The following is a 22,495-nucleotide window of genomic DNA, read 5'->3' on the forward strand; positions in this document are numbered from 1 at the left end:
TCCATCTGCTGAAAAGCTTTATGGAGATGAAGATTTCATTTTTCAGCACGACCTGGCACCTGCTCACAGTGCCAAAACCACTGGTAAATGGTTTACTGACCATGGTATCACTGTGCTCAATTGGCCTGCCAACTCTCCTGACCTGAACCCCATAGAGAATCTGTGGGATATTGTGAAGAGAACATTGAGAGACTCAAGACCCAACACTCTGGATGAGCTAAAGGCCGCTATCGAAGCATCCTGGGCCTCCATAAGATCTCAGTAGTGCCACAGGCTGATTGCCTCCATGCCACGCCGCATTGAAGCAGTCATTTCTGCAAAAGGATTCCCGACCAAGTATTGAGTGCATAACTGTACATGATTATTTGAAGGTTGACGTTTTTTGTATTAAAAACACTTTTCTTTTATTGGTTGGATGAAATATGCTAATTTTGTGAGATAGGAATTTTGGGTTTTCATGAGCTGTATGCCAAAATCATCCGTATTAAGACAATAAAAGACCTGAAATATTTCAGTTAGTGTGCAATGAATCTAAAATATATGAATGTTAAATTTTCATCATGACATTAAGGAAAATAATGAACTTTATCACAATATGCTAATATTTTGAGAAGGACCTGTACAGGGGAAACCTGGAGGAAAACCTTTTTATTCTTCTTTTCTATTCATGGTTTTAGCAACGCACAGCTTGATCTCGCTCCACTCAGTTTCTATAATCTCGCTGATGGGTGGAGTTATTGCTTGAAGCATCATCTCCAGTCTGCAGCATCGTCTTATGTTTTTTGAGCTTTTTCTGGCCAATCAGTGAACAGCAGTTTATTCATGTCACATTTTGGCACTGCTCACCCCCAATGAAACCTGCTGATAAGCAGGTACCAAGAAAGCCAGTACCGGGCTGGAAATGCCAGTAATGGAAATGGTCACAAAAAGGGCTGAGTGGAGCTGACCAAAGTAGAGCCCATGGAAAAGAGGCTTAAGAGGTTGCAAAACACTGGAGACTGAGGTAGAGTTTCACCTTCTAGCAGGACAAGACCCCAAATATACAGCCAGGGATACAAGTGAGTGGTTTAGATCAATGCATGTCCATGTGTTACAAACACTCCCCTTCCGAACTGATTGAGTTTGATCTACTTTGCAAAGGAGAATACAGGAAAAAAATCATGTCTAGACGTGCAAAGCTGTTAGAGACTTCCACAAAGAGTCTTCAGTTGTAATTGCAGCAAAAGGTGATTCTGCAAAGTATTAACTCGGGGAGCCCAGGTACAAATTCACAATTTTCAGATGATTATTTGTAAAAGATTGTTGTCATCATTTTCCTTCCATTTTGGAAGCATATAGTACAGGCCAAAAGTTTGGACACACCTTCTCATTCAAAGAGTTTTCTTTATTTTCATGACCATGAATATTGTAGCTTCACACTGAAGACATCAAAACTATGAATTAACACATGTAGAATTATATACTGAACAAAAAAGTGTGAAACAACTGAAAATATGTCTTATATTCTAGGTTCTTCATAGTAGCCACCTTTTGCTTTGATTACTGCTCCGCACACTCTTGGTATCCTGTTGATGAGCTTCAAGAGGTAGTCACCTGAAATGATTTTCCAACAGTCTTGAAGGAGTTCCCAGAGATGCTTAGCACTTGTTGGCCCTTTTGCCTTCACTCTGCGGTCCAGCTCACCCAAAACCATCTTGATTGGGTTCAGGTCCGGGACTGTGGAGGCCAGGTCATCTGGCGCAGCACCCCATCACTCTCCTTCTTGGTTAAATAGCCCTTAAACAGCCTGGTGGTGTGTTTGGGGTCATTGTCCTGTTGAAAAATAAATGATGGTCCAACTAAACACAAACCGGATGGAATAGCATGCCGCTGCAAGATGCTGTGGTAGTCATGCTGGTTCAGTATGCCATCAATTTTGAATAAATCCCCAACAGTGTCACCAGCAAAGCACCCTCACAACATCACACCTCCTCCTCCATGCTTCACGGTGGGAACCAGGCATGCAGAGTCCATCCGTTCATCCCTTCTGCGCCGCACAAAGACATGGTGGTTGGAACCAAAGATCTCAAACTTGGACTCATCAGACCAAAGCACAGATTTCCACTGGTCTAATGTCTATTCCTTGTGTTCTTTAGCCCAAACAAGTCTCTTCTGCTTGTTGCCTGTCCTCAGCAGTGGTTTCCTAGCAGCTATTTTACCATGAAGGCTTGATTCACACAGTCTCCTCTTCTATAGATGTGTCTGCTGCTAGAACTCTGTGTGGCATTGACCTGTTCTCTAATCTGAGCTGCTGTTAACCTGCGATTTCTGAGGCTGGTGACTTGGATGAACTTATCGTCCGCAGCAGAAGTGACTCTTGGTCTTCCTTTCCTGGGGCGGTCCTCATGTGAGCCAGTTTCTTCGTAGCGCTTGATTGTTTTTGTGACTGCATTTGGGGACACTTTCAAAGCTTTCCCAATTGTTCTTAAAGTAATGATGGCCACTCGTTTTTCTTTACTTAGCTGCTTTTTTCTTGTCATAATACAAATTCTAACAGTCTATTCAGTAGGACTATCAGCTGTGTACTGTATCCACCTCCTGCACAACACAACTGATGGTCCCAATCCCAATTATAAGGCTTGAAATCCCACTTATTAAACCTGACAGGGCACACTTGTCACGTGAAAACCATTTCAGGGGACTACCTCTTGAAGCTTCAGTGTGAAGCTACAATATTCATAGTCATAAAAATAAAGAAAACTCTTTGAATGAGAAGGTGTGTCCAAACCTTTGGTCTGTACTGTATAGATAGTTCAGAGAATTGACCCCAGTACTAAACCCTGTGGTACTCCACAATTAACCCCGGAGTTTGAAGATTATTTATCATTTACATGAACAAACTGGAATCTGTCAGACAAATAAGATTTAAACCAGCCTTATGCTGTTCCCCTGATCCCTACAGAATATTCCAGCCTCTCTAAGAGAATATTGTGATTGACTGTATCAAACGCAGCACTGAGATCTAAGAGGACAAGTACAGACACAAGTCCATTATCTGAGGCTAGGAGAATATCATTTGTGACTTTCAGCAGAGCTGTTTTAGTGCTATGATGAGCTCTGAAACCTGACTGAAACTCTTCAAACAGATCATTACTTTGCAAATGCTCACACACTTGAATAGCAACTATCTTCTCAATAATTGTAGATAAGAACAGAAGATTGGATATAGGTCTGTAATTTATTAAATCATCTTGATCAAGCAAAGGTTTCTTAAGTAAAGGTTTAAATACTGCTACCTTAAAAGCCTGTGGTACATATCCATTTACTATGGATAGATTAATCATATCTAAAATGGGGCTGCTAATCAGAGGGAACACTTCCTTAAATAATTTGGTTGGGATTGGGTCTAACATACAAGTAGAATGTTTAGATTAAACTAATATTTTTGTTAACTCAGGTATTTTAATTTTAATATCCTTAAGATTATGATTAGTTTCTGTCCTTTATCTTTGTCTTTTTAAATCTTTCTGACCCAATCTTGCACAGACATCCCACAGCTTCCCCCTATATTGGGTTGAAACAGATTATGTCGGGCTTTGCCCTGCCCTGCCATAGATATATCCCCATCCAAATAATGGACAAACAGTATCCCACATTCTTGATTTTTAGTTTACAAACACTTCTTATGATGACTAACTAATCCTGAAATTATGGAGCTCATAGATCTTTATACAGTGGAGTACAGGGGGATACAGCGAATATCAGGCTGACCCTGAACAATATTCCACATTCTTGATTTCTCTACTTAAAACATTTCTCATAATGAAGACTGATGTCCCCGCCTGTCTGCAAAGGAACATACGAGTACTTTCTCCACATTATCACTTTATTTTTTCTACAAAAATACATACCTTTCAATAACGCTGCAAATTTGAAGAAACCAATTACCTGTTTTTTTGGCTCTCATCTTGAATGTAGATCTATCAAAGAATACTCAGCTTAGAGTGTATAAAACATGTCATTGTTAGCAATACTGTTAGTCAGCTCATCTGTGGAATAAAAAAACAAAAAACCCATACACCACAAAAGAACATACAGGGGTTGGACAATGAAACTGAAACACCTGGTTTTAGACCACAATAATTTATTAGTATGGTGTAGGGCCTCATTTTGCAGCCAATACAGTGTCAATTCATCTTGGGAATGACATATACAAGTCCTGCACAGTGGTCAGAGGGATTTTGAGCCATTCGTCTTGCAGGATAGTGGCCAGGTCACTACGTGATACTGGTGGAGGAAAACGTTTCCTGACTCGCTCTTCCAAAACACCCCAAAGTGGCTCAATAATATTTAGATCTGGTGACTGTGCAGGCCATGGGAGATGTTCAACTTCACTTTCATGTTCATCAAACCAATCTTTCACCAGTCTTGCTGTGTGTATTGGTGCATTGTCATCCTGATACACGACACCGCCTTCAGGATACAATGTTTGAACCATTGGATGCACATGGTCCTCAAGAATGGTTCGGTAGTCCTTGGCAGTGATGCGCCCATCTAGCACAAGTATTGGGCCAAGGGAATGCCATGATATGGCAGCCCAAACCATCACTGATCCACCCCCGTGCTTCACTCTGGGTGGTACGCTTCTTTGGGGCTTCTCCACACCGTAACTCACCCCGGATGGGGAAAACAGTAAAGGTGGACTCATCAGAGAACAATATATGTTTCACATTGTCCACAACCCAAGATTTGTGCTCCTTGCACCATTGAAACCAACGTTTGGCATTGGCATGAGTGACCAAAGGTTAGGCTATAGCAGCCCGGCTGTGTATATTGACCCTGTGGAACTCCTGACGGACAGTTCTGGTGGAAACAGGAGAGTTGAGGTGCACATTTAATTCTGCCGGGATTTGGGCAGCCGTGGTTTTAAGTTTTTTGGATACAATCCAGGTTAGCACCCGAACATCCCTTTCAGACAGCTTCCTCTTGCGTCCACAGTTAATCCTGTTGGATGTGGTTCGTCCTTCTTGGTGTTATGCTGACATTACCCTGGATACCGTGGCTCTTGATACATCACAAAGACTTACTGTCTTGGTCACAGATGCGCCAGCAAGACGTGCACCAACAATTTGTCCTCTTTTGAACTCTGGTATGTCACCCATAATGTTGTGTGCTGTTAGGTATTATTTAGTCAACTCAGAGGTAAGAACGATACAGTCAGAGTTACTTGCAGCAAGGGTAGCCCACTTTGCAGTGAAACTACAAAGTTTTTGAGACCCTATCTCTTTATTTATATGCACAGTTCAACAGACAGTTCAGACAGGGTGTATGTGTGTGAGACAGAAAGGAGGCTGGTTCACACAGAGATAACAATGATCTCACACACACAGGGAGGAAGGCATAGTGCAGGTGCCTTGCAACACAAAGTTTTTACATGAGTGATAACAAGTTTTTGCACCCATCCAACAGTCCCTCCTTTTATCACAAGTAAAAACATTTAATATAAAAACGAGTAAGAAAAATACTTTGTATGAGCGAAAACCCACGGACGGTAAACAGATTATATGTTGTGGGAAATACTCATACGGCCCCGCCGCCCTCGGCAACCATTAAAAGTTAAATGTTGATTAATACTTGAAATCATAAAAATAAAAGAATGATACTTTAAATCATAAAAATAAAAGAATAATACTTGAAATCATAAAAATAAAAGAATAATACTTGAAATCATAAAAACAAAAGAATAATACTTGAAATCATAAAAATAAAAGAATAATACTTGAAATCATAAAAATAAAAGAATAATACTTAATGAAAACAGTGAAACATAATAAAGGAATTTAAAAATCTGCCCTGTTTATGTCATCATTGTACTTTTTCTCATTTCACTTAAGCAACAACTTCTTTCGATTTTCTGCTGTAAGGTCATTTTATGAAATACAATGTATGAGTACACTCAGGCTTTTGATGTGATTTATTTACAACATGTCATCATAATCGTCCCCTTCATTTTCGTGCATTTCTACCTGGTTCAGTGTTGCATATGCCACCATGAACAATACCAGAAATTCTGTAGGAATGGATGTGCGTCATGTTCTTCCGTCAGTGTTCTGAGATGGGTCCCGTCTGATGTCCATCTCTTCTGGTTCGGTATCACCTCCTGTGGATCCTGCTTTAGATAGAGAAAGAGTCCTGCTACCAGAATTAAGCTCAGGCTTATCAGTCCTGTCCACATGTTACAGAGAGCCATTTTATAATTGGGCGCAGATCAGCTGTTTTCTTCACCGGTTTGAGACGCTGGGCCAACTTTGAACCCGGACTTCCTCTGCTACCCCGTCGGTTGATCTGGCTCCTGTAACGGCAAAACTGGCTTACAGTGGCTTTTATGGATCCAGGAAGGCCTCTCTGCTATTTTCAGAGCTGTGGGCGTTGTCAGGAGTACTTGAAACGGCCCTTTCCACCAAGGAGTGCTCCAATCTTTCCGGTGGAGTGTCTTAATCAGGACCAGGTCTCCAGGCCTCATTCTGTGGGATAGGAGCAGAGATTATCGGCAGACCACTGGACATTTGTTCTTCTTTTGTCTGCAACATTTTATTCATCCACTCAGCTAATGAAGGTTCCTGTTGTGCTTTCTCTATTTCATTCATGTCAGAGGGCAGAGAAAACGGTCTGCCATGTACTATTTCTTTGAAAATACAAATTCACATCAGCAACTTGGTGTCACGTGATCTCAGGCTCAGAACACAGTGGGTGGAGTTATACAATGATGTACAGTAGGTGGCAAATGGAGTAAGACCAGTTTGATTTGGAGTTATTCTCATCCATAATTTAACCAGGGATAGGCATCCGGGCCATGGCCTCCCTGTTTCTTCCATTGTTTTCCTTAATCTTTAACTGAAACCCTAATGCATTAGAACTTAGTTCTATTAATTTATTTACAAAATGAGTTCCATTATCTGACCTTATAATCTGTGGGATACCATATGTGGGGAAGAAATGTGTCACTAGGTTCATCTATTACCACTAGGCAATATTTCTTCCCCCGTGTTTGCAACAAATTATGCATGATCTGCAAAAATTCTTTGCATAGTCAGAAACATTTATAGTGTAGCATTAATGCTTTACCAGATGTGACATATTCCCCCCTTGACACGTGGGTCTTCCCATATGTCACTGTAGCCGCTGTGTTGTATAAATGTTTTGGGAGGATTGGTTTATCTTCTATCTGATAGATGTCATCTTTTTTCTGTGCTCCTCTCTTTAGCCAGGCCTTTATTTTTGTCTTGGGTGCTGACTGTTGGGCGTCTTTCAGCACGTCTGTGTCTATAAATAGCAGATCTGACATTTTCTCTTTAATAGGTTGAAATGAGTTAGTTCTGTCCCTGATGATGTTTTAAAACCTCTATTTTGCCAAATCTTATCATGGTGATGTACTGATCCGAAAACGTATTGGCTGTCTGTGTATATAGTAAGTATTTGTCCCTCATGTAATTCACATGCTCTTACTACAGCATATAATTCTGCTGTTTGGGCTGAGCATGTATTGGGTAGAGATTTAGCTTCTATTATTCTGTCGATGGTTGTTACTGCATAACCAACTCTATTCTTTCCATATTCATCTTTAGATGCTGAGCCATCTACAAACACAACACATGAATCTGGTATAAGGGTTTGAGAAATGTCTCTTCTGGGTTTTGTGTCTTCTTCAACTTTTGCTTTATAAGAATGTGGTTTTCCATCTTCTGCAGTAGGTATTAGAGTACTTGGATTTAAAGAGCACATCTTTTTAGAGTTATGTTTGCCTGTGATAATAATAGCGATGTCAGTGTGATATGCCTTGCATGTAGCGTCAGGTGCTTCTCTTAATATTCCTGACTTCAACATATCTTGTATTACTGGCTTAGTACCTTCTTCAGCTTCTGGCTTTAAGGGGTATTGACGGACTAATGGCCTTTTTTCAGATATTAGTTTAACCTTGTATGGTGGGAACCCCTTTATAAGCCCTACATCAGTTGATGATTGGGACCACAGTTCAGGTGGGACAGCAGCTAAGGCAGGATGCATGTTGCTCTCTTAGCTCTCAGCTAAGCCCTGTATTTGTCCCTCTGCCTCATCTAAATGTGTCCTTGGATGGACTTTGACTGTCCATCCTAGAATGAGCTTCCAGATTCCTGTATTAGGATCTACCTTTGACAGTGTCAGTGCTGTTCCTGCAGAGGTTTAAAGCTTCTGTTTTTCTAAATTCTTATTATTCTTTTTTATCATATTTTATAAAGTAAGTCCTTATTACATTTAAAAATGAGATCAATATTTTTGGTAGTTGCTATTATTATAAATAATGCTTGGTTTAGTTCTTATTAAAAATAAAAAATAAAAACTCACTCACTGATGAACACAAAAAATGAAGGGCATATTATATCTTATAATCTTAGTTTATCTTACCCAGTTTTATAGATACAACATACAGTTTCAGTCAGCTTTGTATTTAGTTCAAGTAACTAAAGTTTGTTTCAATTAACTCAAGTTTTTTCTATTTCAGTCCAGTCCAGTAATTCTGTTAAGGTTCATTTCATCTTATGTTAAGTTTGAGTCTAATTCAATCATTTTGAACCTGACTGGAAAAAGTCTAAACATCTGTTAAAATCTTTTTGTTTTACCATAGAGAACTGACCTAATATTATTATGGTAATGTTGAGGACTCTAATTTTTACATAACATGAAAGACATTTATTTCACAAAAACAGAAAGTCAAACACAGACATTTGGCCACATGAAAGTTTAAATAACCTGTTTGTACAAGAATTGTGAAAAATTGAAGACAGATCTATGAACTTTCCTATGGTTATCAGTATTTTCAATACAGGTAGAACCTTTGCCATCTTTATGTGATTTTTCGAAAAAGATTCTGGAAACCTTATTAAGATATAAGTTTGGCAAAGATCATCAGAACATCAGACCTTTATTAGTGCTTTTAAGGTCCCTCAAAGATGCATTACAATGAAATCAGTCATTCCCATTCACACACATTCACACACTACTTACTTATTTATCTGTCAGAGTCATTTTTATTTGCAAAAATTTGAACATAATTTGACTTCTATTATTCTTAAAATGCATATTGTTTCCTCATAACCCCTTTTGTTTCCACAAGGTCTGTTTTGAACGCTTCAATTCTTTTTTTTTTTTATTCACCAAGAATCAATAAGGTGGTCTTAGTGGGTCCACCTTAAAGGTGTTATCTGTTGGGTGTCATGTTATCATTGTCAGGTCAGTGAGGTTCATAAGTCAGTCAGAACCTTGGTCATTTGGTCTGTGCACATAATGTTTCATAGATCCAGCCTATGATTAGTCAGCAAAACTTCCACCTATAGGAGAAAAATTGATTGTTAATGAATGAGCTGCATTTCCTAGGAACACCATCTTCCTCCTGGATGAGCATCACCTGTTGAAAAACTTTCATCATTGTTTGTTTCACATATTCAATCAGATCTTTATATTATACCAGTAGGTGAAGTTGTTAGTATCTCATGTAGACTGACATATACTGTTGCATTTGGAGAAGATCTCAGATTAAATAAACATAGTTAGAGCTTCAATCCAAGTTCATTTTGTGTCTGCAGACTTTAGCCAATTTTTCTTTTCTTTCTTTTTTTTTTTTATACATAAAGAGCAAGATTCAAAACATTTTCAAAAGGCAGATTGTGGCAGAATGTAGACAAAACTGCTTATTGATTGACAAAATAACATTCAAGCACACAATCACCATATTAAAAGGCTCTACTTCTAGAGAATCACTAAACTTCAGAGGTCCGGTTTTGGCCCGCGGACCTTGAGTTTGACACATGCAGGGTAGAGTTACAATCTTTATCAGACGTTTCAGCAGAGACAGGCGTCTGCTGTTTGCAGAAGTTTTATCTTTGTTTTCAGACAGCTGCATCTCTTTGTCAAGGTCGTTTCACAGAGCTGAAATGTAACTTCTCTCAAAGAGGAAAAATCAAGAATGCAAACAATCTGAGCCAAATATGGAATTATTTCCCTGTAAAATGAATCTTTTGCATTTTATCATGATATTGTTGGTAGTATAACACCATAGAATGATTTTTAAAGCACCTGTTTCTCACTAATGCTTGCCTACAAAATCTTTTACTCTCAGATTACTTATTTAACAACTCTAGTCATTGTTCTCTGGGTTGTCCAGTTGGACAGTTTCCATGTTGTCCACATTGTCACCTCCTCTTTTAACTTCTTTTACCACGTCCTCTAAAACCATCTCTTAGTCTTTATAATTTGGGGCTACCTTGGTATTCTAACCTGGGATGGGTGGCGGTCCGCCCCCTTTATTTGTTTTCAGTTAAGTTGAAAGTTTTTTCCTGTGCTTTTCTTAAGGCCTCAGTATTATGGCTATGTCAGTTAAAAGCTGCTCTTATTGTTGTTTTTTTAATTAAACTTTTTGTTTTAATCTGTTTATCAACTGTGTGCACTCAGGGACTGAAAAGTCCCCTTTGAAATTATAATCTGGCAAGGTTTTTTATTGTCTCTTGAATCTCTTGAATGCATAATCTCCAGTTTAAGATCCCCGTGTAGTTTTAGGATTTCAGTGATAATTAAGTTACCTGAAAATCCGTATTTTTATGCCATCGTGTACATATTTCTGTTAAATCGGAGATTTTTCTCTGTTCTTTCCCCATTGTTCTTTGTTATTTTTCTCTTTTTAGTTTTCATTATTTCTAATTTTAGATCCCCTTGTAATTTTAAGACATCCTTTGTATCTAATTTGCCCAAAAACCCATGTTTTTTATTTTTTATTCCATCTATGACAGATCATACCTGCTCCTTTTACATAGTTCTCCATAAACTTTACCTCCCCTTCTAAGTCAATTAGTTTACTTTGTTTCTTCTCCATTATGTTTTATGTTAGTTTAATTATAGTATAAATGTCCCAGATAAAAGGTCACTGACATGAGACTTTAAGGAGAGGACATTAACACGGCCTTCTACTGCGACTAATTCGCAGCGGTGTTAATTTTCTGGAATGAAATCCGACCTGAATCTCCAAAGTCACCAGTACGTAGTTTTAATCTGGGCAAAAGAAAACACAGGACTAGCAGAATCCTGCTGATTCTATTAAAATGCTTAGTCCTCCATACACACACAACACAGTCACACAGTTAGTTTCAGGTACCTTGTAATTTTTCTAAGTTAACTTGGTGTTATTTTATGAGCTCAATTTACTCCGTTCTTTTTACTTTTATAGCGCTTATTCTATTCCCTCGCAGGGGAATAACCCTTAGTCGTTTTATTTGGCCCCCTTCTTGGCAGGGCCATACCTTAATTTGTCACTATTCCTTTCACGGTGGAATAAAACCATCCCAATGCAGCGTCCTTACCGGCGACGCACTACCAACGACTTTTAAGTACTTTTCTTCTTTTATTTATATAGCGCTTACTCTATTCCCTCGCAGGGGAATAATCCTCAGTCGTTTTCTTTAATCCCCTTCACGGCGGGATTGTACCAAATTTGTCACTATTCCTTTCACGGTGGAATAAAACCTTCCGAATGCAGCGTCCTTACCGGCGATGCACTACCAACGACTGTTAAGTACTTTTCCTATGAACTGTATTTTAAAACTGTCTCACCTCGGAGTTGACTTCTTGGTGACTCTCTGGACCCTGTGAGAGTCACCCGTGCCGAGGAAGGCGATAACCCACTGGCCAGGTGTGAATTCACACACACCGGGACTTTCAGCCACTCCGGCTAATGGAGGCTGTGCAGCGGTGCTTCACTCGACGTCAGGCTTCCCCCACGGATCCCAGAGTCACTGTTAAAGCAAAGAGAAATAAGGTTATTGAATTAATCCGGCTCGAAGGACCAATAAATGTTAGGTATTATTTAGTCAACTCAGAGGTAAGAACGATACAGTCAGAGTTACTTGCAGCAAGGGTAGCCCACTTTGCAGTGAAACTACAAAGTTTTTGACACCCTATCTCTTTATTTATATGCACAGTTCAACAGACAGTTCAGACAGGGTGTATGTGTGTGAGACAGAAAGGAGGCTGGTTCACACAGAGATAACAATGATCTCACACACACAGGGAGGAAGGCATAGTGCAGGTGCCTTGCAACACAAAGTTTTTACATGAGTGATAACAAGTTTTTGCACCCATCCAACATGTGCATTTCAATATTTTGAGCAAAACTGTGCTCTTATCCTGCTAATTGAACCTTCACACTCTGCTCTTACTGGTGCAATGTGCAATCAATGAAGACTGGCTACCAGGCTGGTCCAATTTAGCCATGAAACCTCCCACACTAAAATGACAGGTGTTTCAGTTTCATTGTCCAACCCCTGTATGTATTGCTACATTTAATAAGTACCATGTTAATTTTAACAGAAATTAAAAGGGAAATATTGTTGTCAGAAATTTGAATGGTGGTGTGTTACATACTGTTGTACACTGTTAAGGCATGGCGAGGCAAGATTATTTATATAGCACATCACAGCAACAACACAATTCAACACAACAACATAAATGCTTTACAACTTTGCAGTTACAATCAAAAGAACATAAAAAAGTACATTGCAATGGCATGATAAAGTAAAGAAAAGTTGTACTACTGACTACAATTAATAAATTGTAATATTTTAGGGCTGAACAGCCCCCCTGTTGGAAAAATATAATTCTTTAACCCATTCATTGATGCACTCTGTGCTGTTTTGGTTCATAGTTAATACCATAAAGTCAAAAAGTTAAACGTTGACTTAGCAGTAACTAATCATAATCTTAAGGATATTAAGGGTATTAAAATTAAAATACTAGATAGGTGGAGTAGAATAGGGATACAGATTCTGGCAGTGTAGAATGAAATAAGAATGTTAGAATGAAGATGTTAGAACAGACGCTGTGTTGAAGATTATGGTGATGGCAAGGAGGACTTCCTGCCTGAATGACTATGTGCTACAGAGAAAAATGCCAAAACAAGTAATAAGCTGCTTTAACATCTGTATAAGATTTTCCATTGATTATTGAGAAGACTATAAAAACTTTTCTACATGCAATTTTATTACAATGTATATTAAAACTGTTTTTTTCACTTCTTATACATTGTTATATTTTGGAAAATACCTGTTCTGTTTCCTACCAAGTAACATTACTTTAAATCTAGATATGCCAGGGTTTTGAATCATGTTTTGCTTAACTTAATTCAGTGTTTATTTTTTTATTTGGGATCTGTTTCACATGATCTATTCATATGGGTCTAGCAACAAAAAGGTGTTTTAAAAGACTAAAGTAGACAACTGTTTAGTACTCAGATGCATTTTTGTTGTCAGCAGACAAACATATGGCGATCTGGAAATGATTACAGATCAGTTTACATTTTGAGAATGTTGTATTTCAAGCATTAATGTTTTTATGAATCGAGTTTAGCTGACATGCTCAGAGCTGTACTCAGTCTTTTACGCTGCCTTTGCAGCTCAGTCTCCTCCATTTCATGCAGCTTAGTCACATCAAAAAGAAATCCAAACATTTTGTCAAACTCCTGCATTTGTTTAAAGCTGGTATGGATAGCAGGGAGGGCCTGGTCCACTTTCACATTAAAATACTACAATATATACATCTGCTGTGGCTCTGAAATAGCTTCATTTTCATCACGTATTACAGCTTCGCTGTCCAAATCAGAAGCAAATGTCCATTGCAGTAGCTTTTGCAGACACAAATTCAGTGTCTCTGTATTTTTGCATGAAGTCATTTATCCATATAGCTGCGATAAGGCCACGTCAAGCTGCAAGTCTTTTGACTGGAGTGTCCTACAAGGCAAACAAGATATTATACCATATCACCATGGAAATGATAAATTCAAAGCTCATTAGCCAGTGATTTGAATTCACTTTTAATTTTGGGGTCGTTACAGTCTTCTGACACTGGAGCAAAACATCTTTCATGTCACTTGTTTAATAGCGTATTGCTTTTGTACTCTCTACCCGACACTCCCACCTTGTTTCAGACAGAGGTTTAACCGTGAAGATTCTGAACTTTTGCTTTGAGTATTTCCCACCATTTTGGAGAGCAAACGAATATGGTATAAAGTTATTGTACAATGCCCAGAAATTACATTGCTTTTGGGCAGCATTTTGCCATATCTCCCAGTGTTATTAGAAAAAAAAAAGAGAGTTGATCGTGTGGTAAAGCTCAGCTAAATGGATCAGTATGAAAATGACACACGACTCCTTATAAAAAATTTGTTGTTGTTCTACCACATTAACATATTCAGACGCGCTAGCTTCGGGCATCAGCTCAGCCACCGCATCTCTGGAAGTTCTGATAAATTTATCCAGCAATCCCCATAGTGACTTAATGAATTCCTCCTTCTTTTTAAATTTTTTCCTTTTCTCAGAACCTGATTCGTGCTTGCGAAATCGGTTGCGTTTTCTTGCAGCTTACATTTTGGCTTCCCCCCCTCTTCCTTCCTCAGGGAGGCATAATGACATAGCAAACAATGAAAACCTGCTATATTTGTTGGATTTTCTTTTACATTTTTATGTGTCCTTGACAGAAGCAATCACAAAAAATGCATTAATTAGAAAAACAAAAAATAAAACAATTTGCAGGCGTGAGGCACTCTAGTATAGCAACACCTTGTGCGGTTGCCCAGTTCGTACAGTCTATGTGACAGCTATGTCTCCAACAACAAAACCTAATGTGTGCATTTGAACTTGCAGGGCTGCCTGGTGAAACTGAGGAACTGGTTTGCTTCAAACTATCTGAGCACTGCGTCAGGAGTGGTGACAATGTTTATGATTCAGGTACAATTCATTCAGCATTCCAGTTTTTCTAATCATCCTATTATTTTATGTTTGCACAACAAGTATTGTCTGGCTTATAGGTACCTTTTCAAGCCCATTGTTTTAAATGTTGAGGTTAATGGTTCTATTTGTAACTATGAAAGCCATATGATCCAATTAAATCGAAAAATACCTAAATTCTGTCAGATCTATTGAATGAATGTTTGAAGGGTTTGTTCTGGTAACCCAGCATTATTTTAGCACCTTTTAAAATATGAGCAAATCTATGTTAATCACTGGGAGCAATACTAATATGAAGCCAATTATAAACTTGTTTAACGCCATATAAATAGAGAACATGTTTCAGCCCCACGTTGAATGACACCAAGAGTCATGACTAACAGCACCTGAGGCACAGCCTCATTGTCAGAGAGTCACGGTGATTGTTATACACAATATACACTGCCAATTTTGCAGGTTTTCCCACTTGCAAAGCATGTAGAAGTCTTTTTATCATGATACTCTTCAAATGTAAGTGGCAGAATCTTAAAGAAAAATCCAGAAAATCACAATGTGTGATTTTTTAGGTAATTAATGTGCATTTTATTGCATGACATAAGTATTTGATCACCTAACAACCAGTAAGAATCCCAGCTCTCACAGGCCTGTTAGTTCTTCTTTAAAAATCAAGGCCTAAAGCCTCCTGGTCTTTAAGAAGGCCTCCTAATACAGGTAATGAGTGGAGAACAGGAGGGCTTCTTAAAGAAGAACTAACAGGCCTGTGAGAGCTGGGATTCTTATTGGTTGTTAGGTGATCAAATACTAATGTCATGCAATAAAATGCAAATTAATCACTTACAAATCACACAATGTGACTTTCTGGATTTTTGTTTAAGATTCTGTCACTCACAGTTGAAAAGTACCAATGATAAAAGATTAAAGACCTCTACATGCTTTGCAAGTGGGAAAACCTGCAAAATCGGCAGTATGTCAAATACTTGTTCTTCCCACTCCCCCAACCTAGCTCAGATTACAGAGTACTGCAGCGGCTCTTACCAAAGCAATCCTGAGGAAATGCAACTTTATATCTGTGGTCAAGTGGTTTCCTGCTAACACTTGAGCATAGTCAAATACAGCCACGGAGTCAGTGTGTCTAAAAATATATATACGTGGATGGGTCAGAACTTCTTCCAGCTTAATACATCAGAAATTGTTGAGTTGGAAAATGCTATGTTCACTTACTTTGCTTGTCTACTTTCTCTAACAAGGAATGAAGGGCAGCTTGTGTTATTTGTACAATTTAACTAAATAAAGTTATTGAAAATGAAGTTGTTGTAACTTTTTATTTTCTAAAGTCAAAATATTTGACAAAAGGTGCAAAATGCTTACAACACTAATTTAATGCATGCCTTTAAGTTATGTGAACCATGATTTGGTGCTGCTTCATCAATATCTTTCTCATTGTCTTTGTGTACAGTTTGTGTGCCTGAGCATCACTATTCCTCTGTTTTGCCACTTCAGTCGAAGAGGACTGGGTTACCAGTGATAAAGAGCTCCATGAACCTTCCTACAACTTAGAAAATGTAAAAAACGAAAGTCCACAAGATCATCCTATTAAAGTGCTCTGACTTTCAACACATGAGAAGGTTTGGAAGTTGTTTCGATATAATCAGAGTTTAGTTCTTATTAATTTTGACGAAATCAGTTACTGGTTTCCAACAAGGTTGAAAAAACAAAATATCTTATTGCTCAGCATTCATACTCTAAATGTTATCACTCTCCTGTACTCTGCTGGAATATAGTAGCTCTTCATGGTGAGGCACAAAACCGTATTCATGCCTACAGGTCCTGACAGAGATGAATATGTTATTTACAAGCTGACATCCTGCAGCCACTTAACAAATGGCTGCAGGCTGTATTTTTGTTATGGGTACTCTGAATCTAGTATTCTCTTATTAGTTCCCAGCAATGTTTATGATGTGGTTGTTAATAATCACTGGTAAACATTTACTTGGTTGGTAGCCTTTCAGAAGGACATACAGTATGTTACTCCTGTGAATTCAAGGCAACTTTAGATACCGTTAAGTGTCATAGTGGGTTCTTCTCAGATTTAATGGGAACAGATTGACAGCTCCCTCAGCTGGTTCTCCATGTATAGTTTGATCTGGTGCTTCCCATTGATTCCTGAATTAATCTGAAACTGGGTGGTTCGTAAGTCATATGATTCCATTAGACTAATGTGTACAAGCCTAATGTGCATTTTAGTGTATGCAATGTGTCATACCATTTAAATGTGATGTTTTTCTAAAATGCTTTAAGGTATTATTACAAAAGTTTTATGATTTCTTCATTCTTGGGGCTACGGTAGTTGAATGACATGACCATTAAAGATCTTATCCTTGAAATTCAATGTGTCTTTCTTTCAACCTAAAGGAAAAGTTCAGATTGTTTTAAGTGAGGCTTTGTGTCCTTATTAGGTATGTCTACTATATAAACACCTGAACTATCCGTTAAAAACATGCAGTTTTCTCATACCACTGAATAGTTTTAGAAAAAGTTTTATGTCATAACTCCATACACGTTTAGCTGATTTTGTTTGATTTTGTGTGCCAAGATAAACTATTTTATTCTAACACTTAGTGCCACAGTGTCTGGGCAGGAATTGCTATGAGTTCAGTTGGTAGTTTAACTTAAAGGTGAATGAAACAGTGCTTTAAAATATGGTGTGTTTTGTGTGACTGCCATTATTTCTAAACTGTTACATACTCAGCAGAACATTGGGTCTATTAGGTCTGTGTTGCTCCTGCTGACCTGAGACACAGACACAATCCTAGACTGTTGTTAATCTCATTATTGTTTCATAATATTTTAGAGAACATGGAAATAATACCTCGGTAGGTTTAAAGTTTGTTTGAAACCACTGTGAATGTTGTCGTTGTGGTGTACATGGAATCTGTATGATGTTGGATTTATGGCTTGAGACTCTTCAGTGTTTGTGTTATTGAAATGATTAGCAAACAGCCTGTCCGTCTGAAAGACAGCAAACCTGCATGGGGCTTTAAGGCAACAGCAGGTAATAGAGAGTTATGAGGCATGACCAAAACAAATAAAAGAAAATTAAATTAAATTTAGTAAATAACAGCCAGATGTTTTCTGTTAATACAAATTGCTTTGTTGATGTCAATAGGTTTTATGTTGCATCTCTTCTGACAGACACAAGACTCGGATGTTTTTAAAGTTAATGAATGATTGAACCTTACAGACTTTAAAGTAAAGTGCATTTGGTTTGCCATGTTTTCCTCCAGAATATCTTAATCAAGTTAACAAATCCACATAGTTACTCTTTGGCCTGGCTACCAATGATCCATTTTTTGCAGTTTAACACTTTATTGCCTTTGTTATGATAACAGTTATAAGTAGTGAGACATTATTAAAACATCTTAGCAACATTTTAAAAAAGTGCATAAATCCAAAGCTGTATTTAATTAACTGTTGTCCATACGCTGGGTTTCAACCAAAACTAATGTTTGTTTCCTAATTCTAACTGATCATTTTTGGTTCTTAGCCCAAAACACTGAAATGGATCTGAATAAAATGAATCAGAGATTAGTCCGAATGTGCCTAAAATGTAGACCCTTTGAATAACCACAGGGTGGCAGCAGAGGATCCAACATTCAAACAAATTCACTGTTAATCCATTCAACCAGTGTATGTCAGTGTAGAATGAGTGGACTGTCTGAGGAGCAACCTTACTTAAAGTTGAGGATGATTTAAGCACATGGCTGAACATTTCATTAGTATATTGTTAGCTTTGGTTATTTAAGTGCAAATCAATTACAACCAAACAATAATATGGCCATTAAATAATGTCATTAATATTAGCAGGGCAAAATATTATAAAGGGTCACCTGCATGTAAATTATTGCAGCAGTTTATGTGATCAGACAGCAAATATAGGTGTAATTAATGGACCCTGAACAGCATTTCCTAACATACTGACTCCACCCACACTTATGGCTGCTGGAGTTATAACCCTGTTGACATGACAGATGGAGTTACTCTGTACCAAGAAAACAGTCAGTGGTTTGATCTCATCCTTGGGGCAAGAACATGAAACTCCACTGTGGGCACTTTAAACCTGGTTACACTGCATTAGTCTAAAAAATAGATAATAAAGAAATACTACCAAAAAAACCCCAACTTTATTTAATTGAAATACTTATGAGACTGGAAGTGATATTAAATTGGGAATTTTAAAATTGTGGAGTACACTCTGTGAGCAATAATTACTTGGCTTCTTATCTAGATTACTCGTATCAGTAAAAAAGCTCCTGATCGGTCCTAAAGTCTGCAGCAATGGAACCAACCATTAGTCCTGTTTTAATGTTTTTGTACTGCTCACCTGTTAATTTTAGAATCCTTTCTTAAATCCTGACCTTAACTTTCAGGGCTCTGCAAGGTAGAGCTCCTTTTCATATTACTGAACTATTAAAGCCTCATACACTAATTCAGACCCTCTGTGGAACAGTCTGGACTCATTTAAAAAGCAGCTGAAGTCATTCTTAATAAAACTTGCCTCATTTAAGATCTTCTATATTTATTATTATATTTGTTTTTTATTTTATTGTGTCTTTCATTTATGAATGAATTATAAAAATGTTTTAAATTGGTGAAATGTGATTTTTACCTGTAAAAGGCACTACAAAAATAAACTTTACTTACTTTCAAACATGAAACCATGGATCTACACTGTCTTGTGTTAATAGTATAATGGTGTTGGGGATATTTTCTTGGCTGTCTAAACGTTTTAGTATTAACTAAACATTGTTTGTACACAACAGCTTACTTGAGTATTGTTGCTCAAGTAGGCTGGACCATGTCAACCTGTTAATGACCACACCATACCCATCTTCTAATGGCTTCCAGCAGGATGATAAGTCTAATCAAAATAGCACGGTTTATTTAGCAATCGGGCTGGTGAATTTCATGTTTGTTTAAAATTTTAATATTCTTTTGGCAACATTTAATATCCAACAACACTAAGTTTTACACATTCAGTGCTAGCATCTGTCCAGTAGATTCACAGGGTCACACACTTGTGAGTACAAGAAAAACCAATAAAAGCTGTATAGGCTATGCTATCCCCCACACATACACTTCCTCCACTGACTTGTTGTCCTTCACTTTGCAAATGGTGTCTTCACCTCCATCATCGCACTTCGCCTTTTCTCTAGCTGTCATGGGGATCTGTATTATCCATTTCCTATTTAAAACAAAGCAGGTCACACAGGTAAGTAGGTCAGTGCACAGCTGAAGTTGTGAATCCCTCTGGCTTCAACACATGCTAGTGTGCTGTAGGTGTCGTCACCCTGCCAACTGCTCCCCTAAGACATCAGACGTGGAGGCAAGGCACATTTCTCTGCAGGAAGCTCAATCAGTGTGCCAGACAATCTGTTCATTTTAAAACACAATCAGTTCCTTCCTTAACCAAGGTCTTTCCTTTCTTGTCCTACTTTGCTATTTTTTCTCTCAGCCTGCATTTCCATCACCAAATATGTAAATGTTTCTCAGAGTTGTCATTCTCTGTTTCACAGAGGGGCTCTGTGTGGATGGAACTTGCACAGTGTGGATACGTCTTCATCAGCTTTTCAGGGGTGGAGCTTATCTGTGAAGGTGTGCCCCTGTGGGGAGGGGATTTGTGGCGTTTGGGTTCAGGGACATGTGTTTGATATCTGTGTCCTGGTTGGAGGTGGCCTTGTGAGGAAATTCATGTTGGGGTTCAAAGGGGGTGGGGGGCTCTTGGGGTTGATATTGGAATTAACTGGGGCGTTGGGACTGTTTCATGCTGGGATTGCTCTGGTTGGCGGGCTCGTTTGGACCAGGTAGACTCCTCTTTTGATTGTGGCCCCCTCTCCAGATGAGGACAGGGGACGTTGGGGGCTAGGGTCGGAGCTGGGGGTTGGGGTCAGGGCTGGGGTCATTCAGGTTCAGGCGGTGCCGGCACTAGTCTGGGCTGGTGCTGGGGCGGACTGCCTGTCTCCAACCCGGAAGGAAGGGGACCACCTCTTAGGTCCAAGGGCCGGTTGCCACTCTGGGGTATCAGTACCAGGACCTGGGAGTATAGAGTATGTATGGGGAGTCTGAGTGAGTGTACGACGTGCATTGTTCTGTGTCTTTATGTTAGGTTTGTGGGTGTGAGCATTTTTATGTTGTAGGCATGAGGGTGGGCATGTGATATTGTGACTCTGTGTGTCGGTTTTTGTGTCAGGTTGGGTCTTGGGCTGAGCGAGTAATTCCTCATCGCCACATTCCCTGCCGGTGGCGGCTGTTTCTGCCTGCTGCTGTATTGGTGGTTCTCGGTGTCCAGTGCTGGGTGCTTTGGTGTGTATCAGCTCTCTCCCGGTGGCTGCTTGATGGCTCTGTTGGGCTTCTGCTGGGGGGTGATGTGCCTGGGGGTCTCAGGTCTCTGGGTCCATGGCTGGATCTGCTGCTGCCTAGATGGCTGCCGGCTTGGCCTTTGGGCTCGTCACTGCAGCTCGGTGGGGCTTCTGCACTGTGGCTGCCGGGTGGTTCCCCAAGGGCCCTCTTCTGGTCTTCTCTGTACCTGCACCTGGGAGTATAGAGTATGTATGGGGAGTGTGAGTGAGTGTACGATGTCCATCTGCGGTAGTCCCGGTGGTGGTCCTCCTGGGATTCCCTTGCTCTGGGGAACCTTTGGATGTCTGTGACTCAGATCTCCTCCGTGTCTGTCTCGGGTCCAGGGGTAACATTGCTGTTGTTATATATTTTTCTGCAGGTGTAGAAGCAGTCTTCAAGTATGTTGTATCTCCATTTCTCCTTTTTGACTGACCTCTCTCTCTTTTTTGCTCCTTTTATTTCCTTTTCGTTTCTGCCTGTGTGGCTGTTGCAAATGAAATTATCCCAAAGCAGTTTCTAATTTAGTTTTATATATATACAGGGGTTGGACAATGAAACTGAAACACCTGTCATTTTAGTGTGGGAGGTTTCATGGCTAAATTGGACCCGCCTGGTAGCCAGTCTTCATTGATTGCACATTGCACCAGTAAGAGCAGAGTGTGAAGGTTCAATTAGCAGGGTAAGAGCACAGTTTTGCTCAAAATATTAAAATGCACACAACATTATGGGTGACATACCAGAGTTGAAAAGAGGACAAATTGTTGGTGCACGTCTTGCTGGCGCATCTGTGGCCAAGACAGCAAGTCTTTGTGATGTATCAAGAGCCACGGTATCCAGGGTAATGTCAGCATACCACCAAGAAGGACGAACCACATCCAACAGGATTAACTGTGGACGCAAGAGGAAGCTGTCTGAAAGGGATGTTCAGGTGCTAACCCGGATTGTATCCAAAAAACTTAAAACCACGGCTGCCCAAATCACGGCAGAATTAAATGTGCACCTCAACTCTCCTGTTTCCACCAGAACTGTCCGTCGGGAGCTCCACAGGGTCAATATACACGGCCGGGCTGCTGTAGCCAAACCTTTGGTCACTCATACCAATGCCAAATGTCCGTTTCAATGGTGCAAGGAGCGCAAATCTTGGGCTGTGGACAATGTGAAACATGTATTGTTCTCTGATGAGTCCACCTTTACTGTTTTCCCCACATCTGGGAGAGTTACGGTGTGGAGAAGCCCCAAAGAAACGTACCACCCAGACTGTTGCATGCCCAGAGTGAAGCATGGGGGTGGATCAGTGATGGTTTGGGCTGCCATAT

The 22,495-nt window shown here is 39.3% G+C and overlaps 1 protein-coding gene across 2 annotated transcripts in view; it reads left to right on the top strand.

The window, feature by feature from the left end:
- LOC124877392 (leukocyte surface antigen CD53-like) overlaps nt 1–17,167 on the top strand; it is a 31,744-nt gene extending 14,577 nt beyond the window's left edge. For both annotated transcript variants that reach the window (XM_047380524.1, XM_047380525.1), the window contains 2 exons: nt 14,700–14,783; nt 16,240–17,167. In XM_047380524.1, coding sequence (XP_047236480.1) covers nt 14,700–14,783; nt 16,240–16,308 — 153 coding nt within the window. In that variant the 3' untranslated portion in view covers nt 16,309–17,167. The remainder of the gene's footprint in view (nt 1–14,699; nt 14,784–16,239) is intronic.
- The last annotated feature ends 5,328 nt before the right edge of the window (nt 17,168–22,495 follow it).

This window comes from Girardinichthys multiradiatus, chromosome 12 (genome assembly GCF_021462225.1).
Source record: "Girardinichthys multiradiatus isolate DD_20200921_A chromosome 12, DD_fGirMul_XY1, whole genome shotgun sequence".
In the NCBI taxonomy this organism is placed as follows: Eukaryota; Metazoa; Chordata; class Actinopteri; order Cyprinodontiformes; family Goodeidae; genus Girardinichthys; species Girardinichthys multiradiatus.